Genomic DNA, 11,627 nt, shown 5'->3' on the forward strand with positions numbered 1-11,627 from the left:
GAGCAGTGGCACAATTCCTTGCTTGCTCAAGTCCAAACATTCCATGGCTAAGTGTCATTCTTGGAGTCGGAGGCCCATCGGGTTGAGGTGGTCAAGGAGTATCATAATAGTACTTTGGAAAAAGTGAAATTCATTCTTGCTTACAATGTGGGCTTCGACTATATGATGTGGCAGCATCCTTCTAAACTTCAGACCCCCTAACTCCCCCATCGCTTTAGATATCTCTCCTGAGTTAATGACAACCTTAACGCTTTAAAGGACATCAAAATGGCAGGATGAGGATTCGTTTTATAGGATGAGTATGGGGATGAAGATGCTTGAGGAGGATTCGGCCCCCTCCATCTCCTTCTCTAGGTATTGCTCTTTAGAGGAGTCTGACATACTCTGTTGCTATAGTCTTTTCTTTTTCTTCTCATTGAGTCATGTTATGTTATAATATTTTTGTTAAATTACATAAAGGACTTACTTTGTTGACTTAAGCTTTGCATGTCATGTTATACTTTGCATTTTCAAATTAGTTGAGTTGGTGATGATTGAAAAAGGGGTTTTGCCCCGCGCCTTGGTTTTATTTGTGCCTTGGTTTTACTCTGAAAAGATACCAAGGTTATTGGTGCCTTGTACGAGTTGATAAAGACCGAGTCTCAATGCTTCCTCCGTATTTTGGTTTTACTCTAAAAAGATACATGGGTCTTTGATGCCTTGGACGAGTCAGGGAAGACCGAGCCGCAAGGGCTTCCTTTGTGCCTTGGTTTTACTCTAAAAAGATACTAAAGTCTTTGGTGCCTTGGATGAGTCAATGAAGACCGAGTCGCAAGGTCTTCCTCCATGCATTGGTTTTACTCTAAAAAGATACCAAGGTCTTTGGTGCCTTGGACGAGTTGGTGAAGACTGAGTCGCAAAGACTTCCTCCATGCTTTAGTTTTACTCTAAGAAGGGTACCAAGGTCTTTGGTGACTTGGATGAGTGGGTGAAGAATGAGTCACAAGTGCTTCCTCCATGCCTTAGTTTTACTCTAAAAAGTACAAGGTCTTTAGTGCCTTGAAAGAGTCAGGGAAGATTGAGTCACAAGGGCTTCCTCTGTGCCTTGGTTTTACTCTAAAAAGATACCAAGATCTATGGTGCCTTGGACAAGTCAGTGAACACCGAGTTGCAAGGACTTCCTCTGTGTCTTGGTTTTACTCTAAAAATATACCAAGGTCTTTTGTGCCTCGGACAAGTCAGTGAAGATCGAGTCGCAAGGGCTTTCTCCGGGCCTTTGTTTTACTATGAAAACATACTAAGGTCTTTGTCCGAGTTGCACACAAATTAAGCAAAAAATGAAATGGTTTTTATTAATAAGGACTCTTACAATTACATCTACTGGAAGCACTTCTTTAGGTGCTCCAGGGATGCTTCAAAACTTTCTCGTTTTGGTTCTGCAGCCAAAAGGTTCTCAGGTAGACTTCTTTTACGACCTTGTAGGGACCTTTCGAACTTGTAACGAGCTTCCTATGGTTGACTTATTTAGTGAAAGATGCTTTTTTGGTAGACCAGATCTCCAGGCTTGAACCTCTAGGTTAGATAAGGCTATTGTAGTGTTGGGCGGTGCATTGTTAGTTGATGACCAAGGATCAGAGTGCTTGTTCTCTCACTTCAAGGTTGAGTCTACTTTTGAGCCCGATCTGATTAGCTTCTTCATCAAAATATTGCAAGCAAATGGTCGACATACTAACTTCAACTATGATGCTTGCTTCTACTCCATATGCTAGTCAAAAGGGTATCTCCCCTGTGGAGTTCTCGTGGGTTGTTCTATATGACCACAGGGTGCCTGGAAGCTCATCGACATAGGCACCTTTCTCTTTGCCTACTCTTTTCTTCAATTCTTGTAGTTTGCACTTGTTTGTGGCTTTTCACTAAGCATTGTATTTGGGATGCGCTACCGATGCAGACCTGAGGTGAATTTTACACTCGTCGCAAAAAAGTTGCAGAATCATCTGCTGTCAAACTAAGTGTTGTTGTCAGTGATGATGGCTATCTACACACTAGATAGCGAATGACCAACCTCCATATGTAGTTGCGGTTTCCTTTTCGCTGATTCTTGCTAAGTGATTTGCTTCTATCCATTTGATAAAGTAGTTGATGGCCACCACATGGAATCTTCACTGCCCGGAGGCTATCAAGAATGTCCCAGTAAGTCAAATCCTCATTGAACAGATTGTATCAGATTGACCAATGGTTTGAGCTCAGGTACTAGTGCTCTCAGGATATTTGAGAAGTATCGGTATGCTTTTCACCAAGTTGTGAGCTTCTTTGAGTCGGACAAGATGGTCGGTCAATAGTATCCTTATCTAATGATTTTCTAGGCTAGGGTTTTAACCCCAATGATGCAGCATAAACATATACCAAAAAGTTGCAAGTGCACAACTAATCAAGTTATAGTATAAAGAATTATCGATCCCACGAGGAAGGTGTTTTGTAGGAGAAAATATAAAATCGGTTCTTATGTTGTGTGCGTGACAAATAGGAGTGATGAGTGAATGTGATTGTGAAGAGATTGAGAGAGTGAAAATAGTGTGTAAATTGGCGTAAAATGTAAGTGAGAGTGGATGTGACAAAGAATGAATGTAATCAATAAGGCAAGAATGAATAAAATCGAGAAACAAATAAAATCAAGAATGAAAAAAAATAAAATTCAAGAATAAAAGAAAATACAAGAAATTAAAGATGGTGGATTCAATTATAGATATGGGTGATCTAAAATTGAACCCACTTCTTTAGAAAAGGGTGATTCCCTAGAGGGTTCTAGCCTAAAGGCGAATCAAACAAAATGAAAATAAACAAAAAGAAAAACTAAACCCAAGAGGGTTCTAGCCTCAAGGTGAATAATATAAGAAATTAAAATCTAACTATAAAATAAATTGCAAAATCTAAACTATAAAATAAATTATGAGAATTAAATGTAAGAAAATAAATCTACTCTATAAGCATGAAATAAATCTAATCTATAAGTATGAAATAAATTTAAGGCAAGAGGGTTCTAACCTCTTGGCTATTTAACAAGAAAATAAAATCTAACTATAAGCATAGAAATAAATCTAAACTAATAAGCAATAAAAAAGAAAAAAAAGAGAAAAAGAAAAGAATGCAAACCTCTAAATAATTCTTCATCTTCATCTTCATCATCCAACAAAGAGAAGAAATATTTAAAGTGGTGAAAAAATTATTATTATAAATTGTAACAAAAAGTTACTAATTTTGAAGGCCTTCTCAATTAAGAGTAGCCCTCCTCTCCAAAAGGAGTTATAAAAATTTTCACACCTCTAACCCCTCACTCTCTACCCCTATTTATAGTAAACATCAATGAATGAGAACCATTGGATCGAAATCTTATCCAAAAACCATGAATTTCAGCCTTAGATTCGTAACAGAATGACGATGGCATCGATACCAGCATCAATGCCCAGTGCAGTCTGGTTGCTTTTCCGAAAATCCTTCTTCTTGTAGGCTTTGGGCTTGGGCCTTTTGACATTTTCTTTGCATTTTGGGCTTTTAATACTTCATAAAATATTTAAAAGAAATTGTTTGGCTTCATGGGCTTTATTTCTTCATTAAATCAAGGGCTTCTGTTGAGAGATGAGAGTTTGAAATTTATTCTTCATTAACCTGTAATTAAAAGATAAAAACAATTATTAGTGGTATATTTATTCATATAAAATAGATAATGAGGGTATAAAATTGTAATAAAATGTGATTATCAAATACCCCCACACCTAAACTTTTGCTAGTCCTCTAGCAAAGAAAAAAAATAAAAATAAACCTAACTCACTTTCGCAGGAATCGCGGTTGTATTTAGCGTATACAACAAGCCTTTAAACCTCTAGGTTACCCTAGTGGACGATTTGTAGTATCGTGAGGGTTTGCAGTGAATATACCAACAATATTCGGTCATCTTACCAAATTAAAAAAGTTAATAAATAACTAAATTTACTTGATAATTGAAGCTAGTTATTACTCAAGAAAAACATTTATATATAACTCTAAGGTATATTTCCTAGAAAATCTTCTCATTATAGCAATACAAAACCAAGCCAAACTTAGAAATTTAATTTAAAAGTTTTGAAAAGAACATGCTAACTCTTTGTTTAAAATAATATTCAAGTTGCTTGATCTAAAATATTTTCCAAGACCATATATACATATATAAAATATTTATTAGTGTTTTTATTTTTATTTTTTATATTTTTTATATTATCTTTTACTCTTTCTTCCTTGGTGATTTTTTTCTACTTTAACGGGCTTTCTAAGCGACCATTTAATGAGTTTTGGGCCAATGGATCCTAACCCAATTGAGCTTAGGTCATTAAGTATAAAAATACTCTTTGGGCTTAATTACTCGATCAGCTTAGGCTTTATAAGATAGAATCACCATGAATTTAAGAGTTTTTTTTGTGCCCATTTTTCGCACTCTTCATTTTGCAATTTTTTTATGTATATGTGTATATATTCTGAAAAAATATGTAAGTCAAGCCACTTTAAAAAATTATTTTTAACTCTAACCTAAGCATGCATTCCATTATTAAAAAAAAACTAAGTTAAGGCTTAAGTAAAGTATACTACTTTGAAAATTATTTCTTAAGAACTTTATTTAGAGTTATCATAAAAGGTGAACTTAAGTAAATAACAGATTAGAAAATTTAAAATTTATCAAATAAATCAATTATTACATAACTCTATTAATTTGGCAAGTGACGATATTTTTATAATTTTTTTAGAAAAGGAAAAAAATGACAAAAATGCAACAAAAAATGTAAAACAAAGAGAAAAATTAACTAATTCCCACCCCCACACCTAAATTTTGCATTGTCCTTAATGCAAACTCTATGATGCACAAAGTAAAGCAGATAAGAAGTGAAGTACTTATATTTGATCAGCTGATAAAAATCTGTAATTACCTTTGGTCTGTGGAGGATAGAATCAAAAATTTATTATTCTCTTCTTTTTTTCTGTTTTTTCTCTCTTTTTTTTCTTTTTTTAACTAAATAAGAAACTCTCGAATGAGAGAAGAATAAATTCTTTTTATTATTCTGAAATAAACAAAACAAATAATGTAGAATGAAGTGTTCAACACGAAGAGCTCGTATTCTACATTGAATCCTACCTTATTGTTAAAAATTCTTCCCCGGATTTTAAATATATTCAGAATGATATAATCAAGGGAAAATTGCTTCCAGCCCCCAAAACAACCCAAAACGTGCTATGCCCCCCCAAGACTTTTTCAACGTGCCCTTTACCCCCATGACTACCCCCGATTTTCTTCTAGCCCCCAAAACGAATCCCCAGGCCTAACTCCGTTTAAACCCCACTCGAAATGCCCAAAATACCCTTTGCAGCCTGTGTTCGTCGCCCTCTCACGACGGAAACCCATCGTTTTGACTGTAGGCATTAAATGGTGATTAGAATGACTTTTTTTGGGGGGTCTCACGACGGAAACCCATCGTTTTGACTGTAGGCATTAAATGGTGATTAGAATGACTTTTTTTGGGGGGAAAATTCCCATTTCCTTCCAAAATTATCACCAGATATTATCACCAGCTATATTCCCCTTCAAGCTAAGTTGTTCCTTCCACTTAATTCTCCTCAATAAAAGCCTCTTCGATTCTTCAACTACTCCCTGTAATAAAATGGCGGATGGATCTCTTCTATGCGTGGTAACGAAGGCAAAAAGCAACAAAGGTGGTGACGGTGTATTCGTCGTTATCAAAGAGAATACAGAAATAATCAGCTTGAAATATCGAGTGGCGGAAAGGCTTAAAATACCAATGCAATCTCTTTCACTGAAGTTCATATGCGAAAGGGAAAAGAAATTCAGTATTTCAATTGACAATGACGACGACTTAAATTTGATGTTCGAGTATTGTCGGCGTAATGGATTTACAGACGCGAATTTGTATGCTACCTCCGCTGGGGAATCCTCAATGTCGCAGAACACGCAGACTACGCCGGAAACTGCGTAGGAATTACACCCCAGATTTCCTTTTGAGTTTACTGATAGGTTTTGCCATTAGTTGTTAACCTCATGCATTGGTTGCTTAGGTAATGTGTTGGTTGTCAAGGTTATGTTATTAGGTAATGTGTTGGTTGTCAAGGTTATGTTAAGCACTGGTTGTTAAGGTTATTTGTTGGCTGTTACGTATACTGGTTGGTTGCTAAGATAAGGTGTTTGATGTTAAGTATATGCGTTTGTTGTTAAGGTCACGAGTCTGCCCTTAAGTATAAGTGTTGGTTGTTAAGGATATGCGTTGGCTGTTACGTTTATGAGTTCGTTGTTAAGGTTATCAGTTCGTTGCTAAGGCTATGTATTTTTCTTACTACTTCAGGACAATACCGACAGAAAATTCGAGGTGTGCAGATAACATGTTCACCCAAACCAGTAATGATGAGCGTATTCCTAATGACAACCCCACCGGCGACTCGATCATGCTGCTGGAAGACATGCTTAATCACCAAACAAAGATACCAAGTGAGTGGCACACCTCCATACGTGAAGTTGGTCAAAAATTTGATAGTGCTGCTAAAGTTAGATTAGCACTTTAATACTATTCAATTGCTAAACGGTTCGAGTATGATTTTTACCACAATGAACAAAGACGCATAAGAGTCTATTGCCGATTCAAGCACACACATGGTTGCCCTTGGATGTTGTTTGCTTCCCCGCTCAGAAATTCATCTATCATGTCCATAAAGAATTTCGAGTCTACCCACACCTGCGGTCAACATGGAGCAAATGCTGGCAACTCAAGGGCATCAAGGAAGTTCATTGCTAGCTAAATATAAGCTATTTTGAAGGTTAGGCCAGATCTTCGTGCGGTCGATATCAAGAACGACATGCTCTCTAATTTTGGCATCAAGATTAACTACAGTAAAGCGTGGTGGAGCAAGGAGACAGCTCAACAGGACCTGTTCGGTGACGATGATGAGGCTTACGATTCACTGAGATGGTCCTTATCTTTTTTATTCTTCTGAAATCACTCTTACGTTTTGGTTGCTAACTATACGTAGTAGTTGTTAAAGTTGGCGGTTCGACGTTAAGTGTACGTGTTGGTTGCTAACTATACGTATTAGTTGTTAAAGTTATTGGTTCGTCGTTAAGTATACGTGTTGGTCGTGAAGTTTGAAGATCATTTGTTATGGTTATGAATCCTTCGCTAAATGTACTGCTTTGTTGTTATATTCATGCAGGTATGAATCCATGGTGCATGCAACTAATCCAGGGAGTCGTGTTGTTATTGATGCTGATGACGGGAGGTTCAGGCGACTGTTCATTAGTTATAATGCCTGTATTGAAGGGTTCATTGCTGGGTGTAGGCCTCTATTGTTTTTGGATGGAACATTTATTAAAGATCGTTACAGAGGCATACTACTTAGCGCTACTGGGTATGACGGCAACCAGGGAATATTTCCCCTAGCTTATTGCGTATGCGACCAAGAGAATGAGGTTAACTGGAAATGGTTCTTACAAGGATTATGGACGTTACTGTATGATAGGGAAAATCCTTACCAACCTCCACATCGACTGGTAATGATTTCAGACGCCGACAAGGGTATCAGGGCAGCAGTCGAGGAATTCTTTCCAGATGCATTCCATTCAAGGTGTGTTCTGCATCTAGTCGAGAATTTCAAAAAAAAGATGAAGGATTTTGGGCACAAGGCAAATATCGCGACTACGTTGGGCGAGCTGTTACAATCTGCGGCTTATAAGTTCACAATATCTGAATGGGATAATGACATGAAAGAATTGGCAGCGATCGATCACAGGGCTTACGTCACTGTAATGGAATACTCCCCGGAGAGATGGGCAAACGCGTATTTTCCTGGTATAAGGTAAGATAGCTTGGTCCCAACGTTATTTTGTTACAACGTTATTTTGTTACAGCACTGTTATAGTTGTTTAGGTTAGAGTTATCCTACAGTTTTCTGTTAAGGTTAGATTTTTATTGTTATGGTTAGAGTTATTCTGCTAGGGTTTTGCTGTTAAGTTTAGGATATTTTTTGTTAAGGTTAGGCCTTTAATGTTTAGTTTATGGTTTTATTGTTAATGTTAGTGTTTTTTTGTTAAGGTATGGCCATGTTACTTCAAACGTTGCTGAGTCCTTCAACAGCTGGATAAGAAAGGCACGATTGTTGCGAATCTTACCTTTGGTTGAGACCATACGGAAGCAAATAATGGAGCGCATGCATGAAAGGAGGCTATTGGGTCAGAAATGGTCTGGATACCTATGCCCGGAAGCGGAGATGGTGCTGAGTGATAACATTCAGCATGGTAGCTGCTTGGCGATTAAACATTCGACGGAAGATATTGTGGAGGTCGAGTCCAATAAAACTTGCCGCGTATATTTGAAGAATCGGACTTGTTCTTGTAGGTCCTGGGACATCCTTCGCATTCCCTGCAAACATGCGTGCGCTGCAATTTCATGGATGGTACGGGAAATTTATCAATATTGCGATTGGTACATGACTATTGACGCATTCAGAGCAAGCTATGCACCGATCATCTATCCCATCCCAGATTACGAGAAGCGCTTTGTACTGCCAGAAGAGCGAGTGTTGAAGCCTCCTCTCACCAAAAAAAGACGTGGCAGACCATGCACTAGACGAATAAACAACAGGTCGCTGAACACCCGACCTGTTAAGTGCTCTCGATGCAACATGGAGGGTCACAATCGTGCAAGCTGTAACGAGCCTATATAGTTTAGCATTTTATTGTCATGTATACGAATTTGTTGTCAGGTATATCATTACAAGTGAGAAGGTTATGACTTGGTTGCTAAGGTTATTACTTGGTTTTCAATTTTATCACTTTAATGTTAAAGTTTTGACTTGGTTGTTAAGGTTATTATTTGCTTGTCAAGTTTCTCACTTAAATGTTGAAGTTTTGACTTGGTTGTTAAGGTTATTACTTGGTTGTCAAGTTTATCACTTTAATGTAGAAGTTTTGACTTGGTTGATAGGATTATTATTTGGTTGTCAAGTGTGTCACTTTAATGTTGATGTTTTGACTTGGTTGTTAAGGTTATTACTTGGTTGTCAAGTTTATCACTTTAATGTAGAAGTTTTGACTTGGTTGATAGGTTTATCGATTGTATGTTAAGTTTACTGTTATACACCTGTTATCCACCTGCTCTTTGCTGTCAATATCATCGATTGTTAAAATTGTCAAGTATATCGTTAAAATTGTTAGGTTTTATGGCTTGGCTGTTAAGGTTATTACTTGGTTTTCAATTTTATCACTTTAATGTTAAAGTTTTGGCTTGGTTGTTAAGGTTATTACTTGGTTGTCAAGTTTATCACCTTAATGTTGAAGTTTTGACTTGGTTGTTAATATTATTATTTGGTTGTCAAGTTTATCACTTTAATATTGAAGTTTTTGATTGGTTGATATGTTTATCGATTGAAAGTTAAGTTTACTGTTATACACCTGTTATCCACCTGCTCTTTGTTGTCAGTTTTATTTGTTTATTGTTTAGGTTACTATTATTCACTTGCAATTGGTTGTCAAGGTTACCGAGATATTTTTGATCTGACTGCATTCAATGCATTTCATAGTTCCCAAGGCAGTAGAGTAATATCACCATCCCTCGGATTGTTCCAATACAGAACCGAACTATATAACATTTCTCCTCACCTTTACATCTTCTTTATCTTCCCATCACCGCCATTCTATTTGTCCTCTCTATTTTCTCGATCATCCTAAGCTCTACCCTCTCCAATCTCATAAACCAGAAGATCACGGCTAGCCCTCACGCTTATGAAGACTTCTTCAATATTTCTGGGTTCTGACCATTTGATAGCATCAACCTTTTCTGAATATTATTACCTTTATATATACCCCATTGTCATTATCTCGAAGTTCCATCGGATGGGCTTGAATAGCAATGGCTTTCTCCAAAGAGCTTTCCGTTTTCTTAACAGGCTGCTGGAAAGCTCTTCGTTGGAAGCCATTTATATTCAAGCACAGTTTATGGAACTTAGAGAATTGACAATGGGGAATAGATAAGGTTATTAGCATTCAAATGGTTGATGCTATCATACAGTCAGAATCCAAGAAATCTTATACTCGAACGAGCCTATATAGTTTAGCGTTTTATTATCATGCACATAGATTTATTGTCAAGTATATCTTTACAAATGTTACGGTTATGGTTTTGATGTTAAGGTTATTATTTGGTTGCTAGGTTTATAGATTGAATGTTATGTTTACTGTTAGGTCTCTTACTGTTATTCACTTGCGCTTGGTTATTATTTGGTTAATGCTTGGTTGTTAAGTTTAGCGCCCTGTTGTTAAGGTTAGTGCTCTGTTGCCAAGCTTATGTATTGGTTGTTAAGGTTAGATCTCTGTTGTTAAACTTATGGATTGGTGGCTGTAGGCATATAAAATTGCTTATAGGTCCCTTAGCTCAGCTCGGCACAAACCGACAAACCAACGAGGCGACGAGATTGACTAATCGCACGCAAGCAACGGAATACGTCCATTCGCGTGCGGGATCAAGCCAAGTGTTCGAAGAGTCAACGAGTCATCCAACCAAGAGCATACTCGGACGAACCACGATCGAATCAAGATCGGTTTCGGACTCGAACTCAGAAACAGATTTACTGCCTAATCAGGATCCGGATCTACCGTCAAATTGGGACAACAAATCGAATCCAAACGCAAAGAACCGGAAACAACGGAAAACAACCAAACCCACTACCTAGAGGGGCTCGGTCGAAGGTGGCTCGGCACAGTGCCGGCCACCTCGAGGTGGCCGACAGTGGCCGACGGTGGCCGACGTTTCTCTTTTTGCGGGCACTGTCCTGAGAGCCTATAAATAGGCCACCCCCTTGTCATTTGAGAAGGTTGGAAATTTTGGAGAGAGGCGAAGCCCTGCTGGATTGGAGACTCGGAACTTAAAAAAGATTGAAACTTTGGGACTTCGGGGACTCACTCCTTCAGATCTGGTGCTCGGCGATCATCAACGTCAAATAAGGCAGGTGTTCGAGAGGATCAGATCTCAGATCTACGCAGGCATACTCCGGATCTAAGCTTGGTCTTAGATCCCGAGACTTGGACGATTGTTTCCTTGGTGAAACAATCCTCCCCGGCTATTATTTCCTTGGTGAAATAATACCCGTCGTACTGCGTAGATCCGACCGGATCTAGATCTCGCGGTGGTCCACGGCAAACAACCCCGGCGCAGGCAAAGAACCCACCAAGCGAGCGACCGCAAAACAGGAGCTCGCGATTCGTTCGACACAAAAGGAGAAAAGTTGTAATCTTTGTTTATTTTTATTTGATTTTCGTTGTAACCGGATCCTATAAAAAGACCGGATCTTTTGTAACTCAAAAAGTTGTAACTCAAGATGACAATGGAATCAATAACAAAGAAAGCAACGAATTTTCTAGCGAACAATCTGGCGACCACAGTGGGAGCCATCGATCTCGCTGCCGAGATCGGAGCGTCGCAGCCGCGGATCTTGATCCCAGTCGTGGAGGAGGTCGAATACGAGTTCGATCAGACCAAGTTCGAGGAATACCTTTCATCCTCGTCTAGATCAACCTCCCCCCGCAAGTCCAAGAAGTCCAAGTTCTCTTCCAACAGAAAGGTGCGTTG

General features: G+C 38.3%; 1 protein-coding gene across 1 annotated transcript; it reads left to right on the forward strand.

The window, feature by feature from the left end:
• LOC109839125 lies at positions 5,661-8,727 on the forward strand. The gene is made up of 5 exons (XM_020407556.1): positions 5,661-5,926; positions 6,357-6,555; positions 6,826-6,977; positions 7,219-7,860; positions 8,097-8,727. Exons 1-5 carry the CDS (start codon positions 5,661-5,663, stop codon positions 8,725-8,727), a joined length of 1,890 nt encoding a protein of 629 aa, XP_020263145.1.

The sequence above is a fragment of the Asparagus officinalis genome, chromosome 4 (assembly GCF_001876935.1).
Source record: "Asparagus officinalis chromosome 4, Aspof.V1, whole genome shotgun sequence".
Classification (NCBI taxonomy): Eukaryota; Viridiplantae; Streptophyta; class Magnoliopsida; order Asparagales; family Asparagaceae; genus Asparagus; species Asparagus officinalis.

What these genes read in the sequence shown, in the direction of transcription:
- LOC109839125 (XM_020407556.1), top strand. Translation starts at nt 5,661, where the DNA reads ATGGCGGATGGATCTCTTCTATGCGTGGTAACGAAGGCAAAAAGCAAC. An exon ending in AATTTGATAGTGCTGCTAAA is followed by an intron (nt 6,556 to 6,825) that starts GTTAGATTAGCA and finishes GCTATTTTGAAG; the next exon opens with GTTAGGCCAGATCTTCGTGC. An exon ending in GCTTACGATTCACTGAGATG is followed by an intron (nt 6,978 to 7,218) that starts GTCCTTATCTTT and finishes ATATTCATGCAG; the next exon opens with GTATGAATCCATGGTGCATG.